Genomic DNA, 12,306 nt, shown 5'->3' on the forward strand with positions numbered 1-12,306 from the left:
AAATCCACATTCGAATGCAAAAACGTTGCATTTGAATTTTAGGTGTGCGTTAAGGAGGCAGCCTTATCAGTGGCGCACGAGACGCGATGACGATGTAAGTGTCGTTGAATTATAATGTTTTTGTTAGCCTATCCAGTTGAAGCCACTAGATGCGGCATTGCTGCATTGTTCATTACAAATATTGCGGGAAAAGAGAACATCGATGCGGAGGAAGATCTTGTTTACGTCAAAACTGAAACCAAGCCGTTCACACAGAACGCATATTTTGTGCATTTTCTAGAGGAACATCAATCACCGTTGCACTCGCATCTCGCACAAGAGAGCCGCACGTTTAGAAAGCCATGTAAAATTAATGCAAGTTCAACTTTGAAAAATACATATCTCGAGACTTTATGGTGGGTTTTTTCCCCATCCCACTGCAACTCATGTTTTTAAATGAAAAATGTACTCTGTGTGAATGGCTTTCCGCCCTTTGTATTAAACTATACATACATGTTATGAGTCCGACTCTAACCATTAGGCCACGACTTCCCCTGAAACCACAGCTGAATATGCATGTCATGTTCTGCCAGTCTCATTCTATACTAGTGCTCTCAAACGATTATTCGCAATTAATCGTATACAAAATAAAAGTTTTTGTTTGCATAATGTATTTGTGTGTTCTGTGTATATTAGGGATGTAACGATTAACAGCGAGCTGGTTGAAAATCGATTTAAATATGTGATGATTCAAATCGGTTGAGATGCTAAACAAATCGCGATTCGATTAGGGGTAGGAGTTTATATGAATGTATGTCATAGAAGCAATCAAAACCAACAAAAGAGCTATAATTTGCAAGTGCTATTTTAGTATATTATTATATATTTCAATTTCACAAAGAAACATACAGTATTTTGTCCAAGCAATAATAAAAGGACACATTTAATTTATAATTTGTCTTAAATCTCATTCTGTAAAAAAAAAATCGTGAATCAAATCGAATCGTGAGTTGAGTGAATCGTTACATCCCTAGTGTATATATATTATGTATATATAAATACACACACATACAGTATATATTTTGAATTTGTATTTACATGTCTATATTTATATTCATATCATTTATATTATAAATAAATATATGTAATATATAAACAAAACATATTTTTTCTGAAATATATACATGCATGTGTGTTTATTTATATATATATAATAAACATACCCAGCACACATACATATATTATGTAAACAAAAACTTTTATTTTGGATGCGATTAATCGTTTGGCAGCACTATTCTGTACATACAAATTTCAGTTATTTACAGAAGTAAATTCTTCAGAATTAAGTCCCAAAAACTACAGCAGATTACAAAACATGCCCTCTCTGGAATTTATGCGCAAAGTAGCTTTGATTTTGAAATATTTCATTTTTATTATTTATTTTATAAAGTAAATTGTTCAAAAAAAGTTGAAAACTCCTACATGCAAACTCAGGCACGACAATTCAGGCAGGAGGTAAATCATCTCGCAGCACTGTAATTTGTCCTTTCTTTAACAGAATATAATTATTTGATTTGGGGCTTGTTTTAAAATTTCAATTTAGTTTTGTTATTTACATTTACATTATATTTAAATTTTGTTAATTAGCAAACGCTTTTATTCAAAGTGACCAGGGCTGTCAAAATTTTTTCCGAATATTCGTCGAATTTAAAATACAAATCCACATTCGAATGCAAAAACGTTGCATTTGAATTTTAGGTGTGCGTTAAGGAGGCAGCCTTATCAGTGGCGACGCATATTTTGTGCATTTTCTAGAGGAACATCAATCACCGTTGCACTCGCATCTCGCACAAGAGAGCCGCACGTTTAGAAAGCCATGTAAAATTAATGCAAGTTCAACTTTGAAAAAAACATCTCGAGACTTTTCTGTACATACAAATTTCAGTTATTTACAGAAGTAAATTCTTCAGAATTAAGTCCCAAAAACTACAGCAGATTACAAAACATGCCCTCTCTGGAATTTATGCGCAAAGTAGCTTTGATTTTGAAATATTTCATTTTTATTATTTATTTTATAAAGTAAATTGTTCAAAAAAAGTTGAAAACTCCTACATGCAAACTCAGGCACGACAATTCAGGCAGGAGGTAAATCATCTCGCAGCACTGTAATTTGTCCTTTCTTTAACAGAATATAATTATGTGGTCAATGCCAGGTATAACATGGGCCATTGTGTCTTGTATGACCTGGTATTTTAACATCACATGCTTAACCCTTTCAGCTGATCTCTTTCTCTCTCTCTCCACACAGAATGGACAGAACTTCCAGGACTTTGATTGTCAGGTGAGTCTCTTGTGGTCATTAGGCCTGTATGTACTGCATATGACCTCCTGAAGCATCCACCCGCAGTCATTAATCTACTCTTCCTGTGCCGCTGGTTTATTTCCCTGCGCTGTGTGATGGTGAAAGATTCTTGACCTGTACTTCACTGTTGAGCAGTGAAATTCACTCTGGTGTCTCTTTGTTGTGCTGTGGGTGTGTGGGAGGGTTTGTGGGTGGTAAGTTGAGCTGGAGGAGAGCAAGTTATGTACACAACTGTGTTATTTGCTGAAGAGCAAGATTTGACTCGGGGATGTAAGCACACTTCATTATCATACCTTTATTCCACTATTATTTCTCCTCACTTCATTCTTTTTTTTTAATTGGTATTTTCTCCAGTGGCAGTCATTCAGTGATTTATATATGTCATTTTATTTTTATTATGCTTTCAGCACATTTAATAGCCCATTTCAGTCAATTAGGGCTGGGCAAAAAAAAATAGATTTTTCGATTAATCGCTTTTTTTAAATGTCGATTCGATATCGATTCTCAAAAACCACGAATCGATCCTTTCTGGTATTTATTTCAGCAAACATTTAAAACAATATCTGATTAATGTGAATCTTATCATTAGTCTTCTCCACTAGATGTCACCCTCTTATTTACCTTGCGCAATGTTACAATGGAAAGCCTGTCATTCATTTAGTGCTTATCATGGCGGAGATACTGTTGACAAGAACCAAGAACAAAGCAATATGCGTGATTTGCAATGCTCAGGTAAAATTCTATAGTAATACTACAAATCTGTGGAAGCATTCGACATCACGCGTAAAGACGCCATGATTTCCGGAATGAATGAATGAATGGATGTTTTGTTTACTACACACTTACTAAAGCGCGGACGATGCTTGCGGTGTTTTCAACCTCTGTCATCTCACTATGATGATATGAATACACAAATATCATCTCCAGCTGCTCTGAGAGTCACTTCATTAGCATTTTACCGTTTAATTTGACAAAACTACTGTCATATCACATACACAGCAGCTGCAAGTTCCTCACGGCAACCCGTCAAAATAAAAGTTTAGTTTAACGTGAAGAAACCGTGTCAGAAATATAGTACTATTTAGCAGTCTTAAGACTCAATGTAACAACAATGCTACTACTACTAATAAATATTAATAAATCTTTATTTTTAAAGGAATAATCACATTTGTTTTCTTTAAAATGTTAACAGTAAACCTCTATTGTGCAGCGCTTTGTTTGCCAAAAAATAAAAGGGTTTAATTTTCATTTGATTAGGATAAATTAAATTAATGTTTTATGCCTTCATCTGATTACCAGAAAAATTAAGAAGAACATTTTATGGGGCCCTATTACCGTATTGACCCGAATATAAGACTATGTTTTTTTCTTGGAAATACATCTGAAAAAACGCGGTCGTCTATGCAATATTAAAATAATTTAAGACAAAATGTGTTTTACTGAGAAAAAACAAGATTTGGTTTTTAAAAAGCCTTTTTCCAAAAGGTACATCTGGAAAAAGGGGGGGTCGTCTTATAATCAGAGTCGTCTTATATTCGGGACAATACGGTATTGTTTAAAAAGGGACCCTATACAAAAATAGGTTTAAAATACAGGCCTGTGGCTCTTAATTTCTTTTTATTAATTCACCATTTGTAAACTTTTACTGTTTACTGTTCATTTTTTAGAAATATCAATAGCATTTGTATTAAAACTATATTCACTGAATGTAATCAAAAAATCGAGAATCAAATCAAGAATCGAATCGAGAGCTTGCGAATGGAAATCGAATCGAATCGGGACATCTGAATCGATACTACAGTCGATTGTGTTTGTTCTCCTGCCATAGGCTCTACAAGTGTAAGAGGTGATCCAGTCTTTTCCAGACCACAGCACATTGCTGTCAGTGCTGCTCACCAACTCTTCATTATTCAGTGTCCTCTCCATTCTCCATTGTCTCAGACCTGATCAGATTGACATCTGATCCTCGGCAGGTATAGGGCATTGTAGTCCAATTTCAGCCAGGAAAAAGAAAATCCTATTAAGGGACGTGAGGAATTTCTCAAGACAAGTAAAAGTGTCCCTCTTTAAAAGGAGGTACCACAGGCATAAGTTATTTTGCTTAGATTTAACTAATTCGATTCTCCACAGTGTCTCGTAGATTCCAGAAAACTGTCAGTTTTCAGAAAACATGTCAAATAATATTTACTCCCATTCAAAAGTTTGGGATCAGCAAGATCAGCAGGATCTTTTGCTCATCAAGTCTGCATTTATTTGATCAAAAATAGAGAGAAAAAAAACAGTAATATTGTGAAATATTATTATAATTTAAAACAACAGTTTTCTGTTTTATTATACATTAAAATATAATTTATTCCTGTTATGCAAAGCTACATTTTCATCAGCCATTACTCCAGTCTTCAGTCACATGATCCTTCAGATATATTAGTTTTCCTTGTGACATTATGCTCATAAAGCATTTTTATATTTATATTTATTTAAATAATTTAATTTATCATGTTTTAATTAAAATATTTATTTATTTATTTTTTGTAATTTTTCCTTTTTTCTGGTAGTTAACCTTTAGTTATTTTTCAGAAATTGATTTGCATGGTTTCTTCGACATAAAATGCGTAATGCACGATGCGTGTTTTATTAACTGAAATAGGTAAAGTCACAATACAAAATAAAACCCTTTTTGTGTGTTTTCATATAAAGAATGTTCTTTTTGCATGAAAAGAAAAGTAAAATTTATAGTCTATACACCTATAGTAATTCCCCTTAACAGTTCAGTCTCAGAGTTCAGGTCTTCAGCTCCTGAAGTATTAAAGAGGCTCATTTATCTGGGGTTTGGTCTGTACCCTTTAGTGAAGCTCATTTGGAGTATTTTTAGAGTGCGGTAAATTACACAGTAATTTATCGAAATGTGAGGATCTAGGATCATACCAGTGTTCACAGGTTTAAATTTATCCTCGGTCTGCAGGTTTGCCAGCTGGTTGAATGGATGAGCGTCTCAGGCGAGAATTACATCACCACACATTCACACACCTGAGAGGAAGCTGAATGTGTTAGTAGTCATACGAATCAAGTCTAAACAAGATATGGTGAATAGAGTCATGAACTATAATGATTCTACATGTGCCATTTGTCTTCTGTGTTGAAGTGTAAAAGTATTTTTTTTTCCTTCTTTTCTATTGGATTTCTACTAGAACTGGTAACTATGCAACAGGATGACTTGAACTATTACATAATGTAACGTCTCTGAACTCCTGCAATGGGATAAAGAGGAAACTACTATATGAGTGAACTAGAGGAACTCAATTAAGAAAAACTATACAACTGCCTGAAGAGTCCAGCCTTAATGGTTCCTTGAAGCCCCATAATGCCTGATGACATTACTATTTTTTTTAGCGTTTATAGTTCTTGGCATGCTAATGTCATTAGGCTGAGCAGTTGCTATGGTGACGGTGTGAATGGGCTCTGTGGATGATGTAAGCTGACACTTGTTGGGCTCCTCCTGAAGAGGGCAGTGTAAATACATATAACAGTCAATCTGTTCTCAGACACACACAAAAAAAAACATGTTTGATGGTTGTTTATATCTGTTTGGTTTGTTCTGTATGTTTCAGATTTATTTTTATTTTTTTATTAAATGAGCAACTTTAGCTAAATGATGCTGTTTGGTCTTCTGGCAGTGTTATTAACTATGCAGGCTTGTTTTTCTCTCTGTGTCTGGCTGATTAAAGTGTAATGGTGCAGCATTGGTTCTGTAGGGGTATGGCATTGGGTCAGATGGCACACGGGGCAGCGGATGTGTTTATTCAGGCGTGGCACTCACTCTGCCAGAAAAGGACAGACACAAGGGATGACCATTTACTCTCATTACCATCAAATTTGCTGTATGCAACCGTTGTTTACTCTCTCTATTGCTTGTAAACACAAAAACATGGTTATAGGTTACAGAGTTAATCTCTAGCAGCAATTATGTAATTCACAAAGCTGGTGATATAAAGTATGATAGACTGCACTTTGTGCCTTTTTTCACAGTTACTACATAATTTATCCCCTTAATAATTTATTTTGTTTTTTGTAAATTTTCATCATAACATTTTTACTTCCTTTTACGTTTGCACGATTTAATCAAATTTTATTGTCAATTACGGTTTTGGCTTCCAACTATTATGATTTATTATTCTTCCTGATTTATTTTTATATGTAATTGCGATCTCAGTATTGACCAAAATAAACATGATTAAGATTAAGCAGCCCTACTTCATCACAAGATATAGTCTCTTGAAGTTTAATATATAGTATAATATATATTTATATTTATACCTTGAATACTGACTGGCCAAAATCAATATCATGCTAAAATACACAGCACTAATATAAATATAAAAACTATATATATATATATATATATATATATATATGTGTGTGTGTGTGTGTGTGTATATATATATTGCTGTGGCAGGATACACCTGCTGCTTGATGTGGCCGCTCTCAAGCACACGCGCTTGCATACAGTTACACTGATCAGGGGTGTGTTCCAGTACTGGGGTGTACACGCGTGGGCCGCTGCACTGGGGGCTTTCTTCACACATCGCAATCGCAGGGAAATCCTTGTTCCCCTTCACCCACTCTCTCATCCATCAGAACTTCAGGTGCATCCTGGGACAAGGTTACACCGTCTAAAATGTCAAGGGTTAACCTGTGTTTCTGGGTTATGCTCATATTAACGGTAGGTATGTTCAAAGATCAGGGAAGAATCTCACTGCCACTTATATAATAGATAACTTCAACATTATTATGCAGGTTTTATCTTTGTGTGCTTGGGATCCTCATGGCTTTTGTAGCAGTTCACATGCTTTTTATAATTCAGACAGTTCAAACATTATGCATCACAGAATGTGATATGATTTCATTAGGTACGAAGGAAATGATGTAATATTTAATGATGGTGGTTTGTGTTTAATTGTCTTAAAGGCCTATTTCTGATGAACTCTGGTCTGATGAACCTCAATTCCAAGCATCATGTTTGAAGGAAACAAGGCACTGCGCAGAGTACCATCCCAAAAGTAAAGTGTGCTGGTAGCAGCCTCATGCTGTGGGGCTGTTTTTCAGCGGCAGGGACTGAGGGACTCGTCAGAGTAGAAGAAAAGTTCAGTGCACCAAAATATAGAAATAACCTTAATGAAAACCTAGTCCAGAGCATTCAGAACCTCAGACTGGGCAGAAGGTTCAGCTTCCTACAGGACAATGACCCTAAACACACAGCAAGAGTGGCTTATAAGCAACTCTGTGAATGTCCTTGAGTGGCCCAGCCACAACCTGGGATTGAACCCAATCAAATATTTCTGGAGAAACCTGAAAATGTGTGTCTGCCCCATCCAACCTGACAGAGCCTGAGAGGTGAAGAGGTGAGGAGAAGAATGGCAGACAATTGCTAAATGCTGATGTGCAAAGCTTGTCGCATCATACCCCAAAAGACTTGAGGCTGTAAAGGTGCTTCAGCTAAGTACTGAGTTAAGGGTATGAATACTTATTATGCAATGTACTTATTTCAGGTTTTTTATTATTAGTAAGTTTACGAAGTTGTGAAAATTCAGTTTTTGCTTTGACATTGTGGTATATGGAGTGTATATTAATGTGGGAAAAAAGTAATTTAAAGCAATTTAACATAAGACAGCAACATAAAAAGCGTATGAATCCATTCGCAAGGCACTGTATGTGTATATGTGTGTGTGTGTGTGTGTGTGTGTGTGTGTGTGTGTGTGTGACTTGAGAAGAGACAGACTGAGTTGATCAGAGGTCCTGCTGGGCTCTGCCTGTCAGCCTGCAACAGTCTGTAAACACATTCCCAGAGCAACTAGACATTGTACACCAAAATATATGGTTCATTAGTTCATTATACGTTAATATGTGTATACACATATAATTTTGCTTTTTGCAAAGAACATGAATAGGTTCACGTACACCGCTTCATCTCTGTTGTGCTGTTCTTATCTCTTGGCTATCAGCATTGTTACATGACGCTAATGATCTAAGATGACCCGTTTTACAAACCATTTGTCTTGCGTTGTTGAATTGCGACGTGCACAATCTGATGTGATCTAGGTCAAGTATACCTTGCCTGTAGCTTTACGTTTGTATGATGCTGTGAACACTTCAGTGTTTCCGCATCAGGTTAAAATTAACAGTGAATATATGAATGACAGTGGTATTTGTCTATAGATTGACAATATCTAAATCTTCCTACTTGTGTTACGGTCAGTTTTCTGTCTCTAATCAGACTAAATCCTTCGTCAAACATCAGCAGTATCAGATGTGGTTGCATATGTTTATCTAACACAGATGACTGGGAGTGAAGCCATGATGACTTCATTGTTGAATGGTAAGAGCAGCATCATTCTGTGAGAGCTGGGAATGAGATTACACCCTTCACACTTACTTACACACTCTCTCTGTCATCTTCCCTCCCTCTGTCTCATTTAATATTCAGCTGACTTGTCGTCCTCACAGTGACCCATCATTCCCTGTTCACGGACAGTTCACGTCATCCGAGTAGAGCACACTCGTGTTCTTTTTACCCTTGGTACCTTTGACTTTGAACTGGAGTTTAATTGCTTTCATGCCATTCATTTCTTTCATGATTCTGATCCACAGTATGGTTGCAGAATGTTTTTGGCAATGGTATGAATGCTGTTTCTAGGCAACAAATTGTACAATCTGAACATTAGAGATGGAGAAAAGTGTTTATTGGGTAGTAACATGAAGAAAACTATTTTTTTATTCAGTGGCAGAAGAACCGGTCTTCCATAGATACCTGTATAGTCTGCTTAATTTCTGCATTATATCTGAGAGATAAGCTGTACTCATCCATTTTAGACATACAAATTTGGCATGTTTGCCATTCAGGAGACTTATTTGGAGGCTCAGATTTACCCACCCATAAATGGCACATAAAAACTGGTTAGTCACTTCATGTTTGAAGATTCTTGTTCACTTGGCAGCTTTTTCTGGCTAAGACAAATGTCTGACTCATCAAGACTTGATTACATGGTATGCCATTTTTAAAAGCCCTTGTAAAAAGACTAAAAAGAGTACTAATGGAAGTATTGTACTTTTTAAAAGAATATACTGAAGTGTGAACACTTGTTAATTGCAGTTAAATGAAAATAGATTATAGTTTAAATTGACATTAAATGGAACTTTAGAGTGCTTTTTAAAGTTATCTTTATATTTAATTTTTAAATGACACTTATCTTTGAAAAATGGTTAAATGTACCGGCAAGTATTTGATGAACTAAAATACACTTTAATGTAATTTTTTCATTTCTGAATGTCTAATTACACATTTGCAACACTGTTGTCATTTAGTATATTTAAAATATATTAAATTTAACACTAATTGGTTTAGTATGGTAGTAAACACATCAAAATATGTGTACTTCTTTAAAGTATGACAAAAGATTAAAACATGAATTAAAATGCACAATGTTCTTTAAAGTAGGGCTGTGCGATTAATCGAAATCGTCATAAAATCGCGATTTGAGCGTGCGCGATTTCTAAATTGTCTGTGGTGCGTATTTTATCCGCGCCCATGTTAACAGATCAGAGTGTTCACACTGCACACGATTGCGGTCCGGCAGTGCGCTCCAGGAGCGGTGCGTCTGCAGCAGTCTACGACTGTAAAGAATGTCTGTGTGTGTCAAAATCGTGATTAAAATCAAAATCGCAAAATTTATCAAAGAAATCATGATAGCTTTTTTTTGTCCATATCGCACAGCCCTACTTTAAAGTAAAACTTAAAGTGCAATTACATGTGTGCTTAAGTCTGTTAAGCTAAAGTAAATCTACTAAAGTAACTCCTTACTTTTAAATTTACAATTACTTTTTCAAATTACAAGTTACTTTGTTTTTCCTTTTTTTTTCACTGACACCTCTCCTGTCACCGTATTGAGAGAATTTGGGAGTGAGGTGCAAAGACAGACTTCAGCCTGAGGCTTATTAATTTCACTTTTGGTTTGAAAGGGCCTTTACAGTTGCCAAAAAATTAGAACTTTTGGGTTTTTTGTTATTAAAAAACAAAACAAATAAGCCAGCCCAGATTACAAAAAGTAACACAAAAGTAACTTACACTACTTTCCATAAAGAGTAACTGAGTAACACGATTAATTATTTTTTCATGGAGTAACGCGATATTGTAATGCATTACTTTAAAAAGTAACTTTCCCTAACTCTGATTTTCAAGCATTTGTTTTAATGTACTTTAAGATTTGAAGTACACTCAAGTGCACATTAAAAACAATTAAGCATATATTTTCACAAGGGCGCTTCCACACTAGTCAGAAGTAATCTGTTCCACATGTCAAACTTAAAATTATGATTTACCTAAATGTGTTGGAAACTTTTGTCATTGTAGGGAGTGATATTGTGCCTAAAATGTCATTGTAAGTCCTCGATGCAAGCCAGAAATGGTATTGTATACTAATGCACAATATCTGAGGTTATCCAACAGCAGAACAGATATGCTTGATATTCAGCTCTGTAGTATCACCTTGTCATCTTGTCTTGCCTTGGTTAAATTGAAAGCACCGCTTCCTTTTTCCTCCTCACAGTTCCCCAGCGCTGCAGCCAGGCTGCGCTCTCCGGACAGTAAAATCAGAAGAGGTTAAGTTTAGGATTACAAAATTACACTGTTGCAGACGATCACATTTCCCACAGCAGAGCCTCGAATATCCTTTCCTTTCACATTTTCTATCTTGAACCACAATAGCGGAGACATTTGGAAATATTCATGCATGTTTTGTCACCACATGGAGTTGTCCATGCCTGTCACTATAGCAACAGCAACTTGGATGTTACCGCATGTTGCATTCACTTTTGGATGGATTTATCCACTTCTATTAATTACATTTCCCAGTAAATCACCCTTATCAACTCACCCGCCGAAACAAAAGCAGAGATTTACACACCCCACCCCCTCCACCTGACCCTGTAAATCCAATTAGAGCAGCTTGAGTGCCCTCCTCTCTCTCAAACACACTCTCCAGGCATTTATACGTCTGCTTTGCTTTGGATCTCTCTTTTATCCTCTCATTTTACCAACGTCGGCTTCTATTGAGAGGGGAAAAGGCTTTTATTTGTTACTGGTGGGAGTTCAAAGCTGTCGGTCTTGCTTCTGTTAATCGCGTCTGTGCCCTCCCTTACCTCGTGCCACCGCCCCTCTCTCTGAGGAGAGTGAGAAGAGGGAACCGGAGAAAGCGTCTGTTCTGTGATCGCTGGATGAAGCATGACGGCAGTGCTGGACATCAACCAGGATTCCTGTGCAGTGAGCGGTGTGGTGAGTGTTAACAGAAAGACTGTGTTTTGTGTCAGAGTAGCCTGTTGCTTTCCCTCCGAAGCAGCAGCGGGAACTTTGCAGACGTGATCTGCTCACGCTCTCAGGTCTGTGCATGAGTGCTGATGGAGTTTGAGTCGTGTTGTAGGTAGTGTGGGTGAATGATGGGCGTTATCTGCCTTTTGTCTGATGGTTGTTTAAATATGTGTGTGCCGTCATGTGCTTTCATGTGTCTGTAAGTGTCAAAGGGAGGCCTTTGAGTGTGTGTGTGTGTGTGTGTGTGTGTGTGTTAGGGTGATGACAGTGAAGCATGCTGTATGATGGCGACTCTGTTGGGTGGAGGCAGAGCTTAAAGCAGCACTATGTAACTTTTGGTGCTCTAGTAGTTAATAAACAGAACTGCACACATCCCGCGGAAAAACATTCCAACCGGAGCTACTTCTCTAAGTTTATGTCTATGGCAATTCACGCAGGTATGTGTTACTCCGCAGCGGTGACGACCCGACCAGGCTACAATAGTCCAAATATAAGTACTTATTATAAGTGTACCGTAGTGATTCGGAATAAGACAAAAATGTGGTTTGGAAGATGAATTCATGATGTACTCGCTCATTATATACATTTTGCAAATTTTGAACAGAAA

General features: G+C 36.6%; 1 protein-coding gene across 3 annotated transcripts in view; it reads left to right on the top strand.

Moving 5' to 3' along the window:
* The window catches only part of LOC107696989 (protein NDRG3-like), a 98,960-nt gene that overhangs the window by 56,960 nt on the left and 29,694 nt on the right, over positions 1-12,306 (top strand). For 2 of the 3 annotated variants that reach the window (XM_016497583.1, XM_016497582.1), the window contains one exon: positions 2,288-2,320. In XM_016497583.1, coding sequence (XP_016353069.1) covers positions 2,288-2,320 — 33 coding nt within the window. Of the gene's footprint in view, positions 1-2,287; positions 2,321-11,377; positions 11,667-12,306 lie in introns of those variants that run through there. The other variant, XM_016497585.1, reaches the window with a different exon arrangement.

This window comes from Sinocyclocheilus anshuiensis, unplaced genomic scaffold (assembly GCF_001515605.1).
Source record: "Sinocyclocheilus anshuiensis isolate Anshui unplaced genomic scaffold, SAMN03320099.WGS_v1.1 scaffold130, whole genome shotgun sequence".
NCBI classification, from domain to species: domain Eukaryota; kingdom Metazoa; phylum Chordata; class Actinopteri; order Cypriniformes; family Cyprinidae; genus Sinocyclocheilus; species Sinocyclocheilus anshuiensis.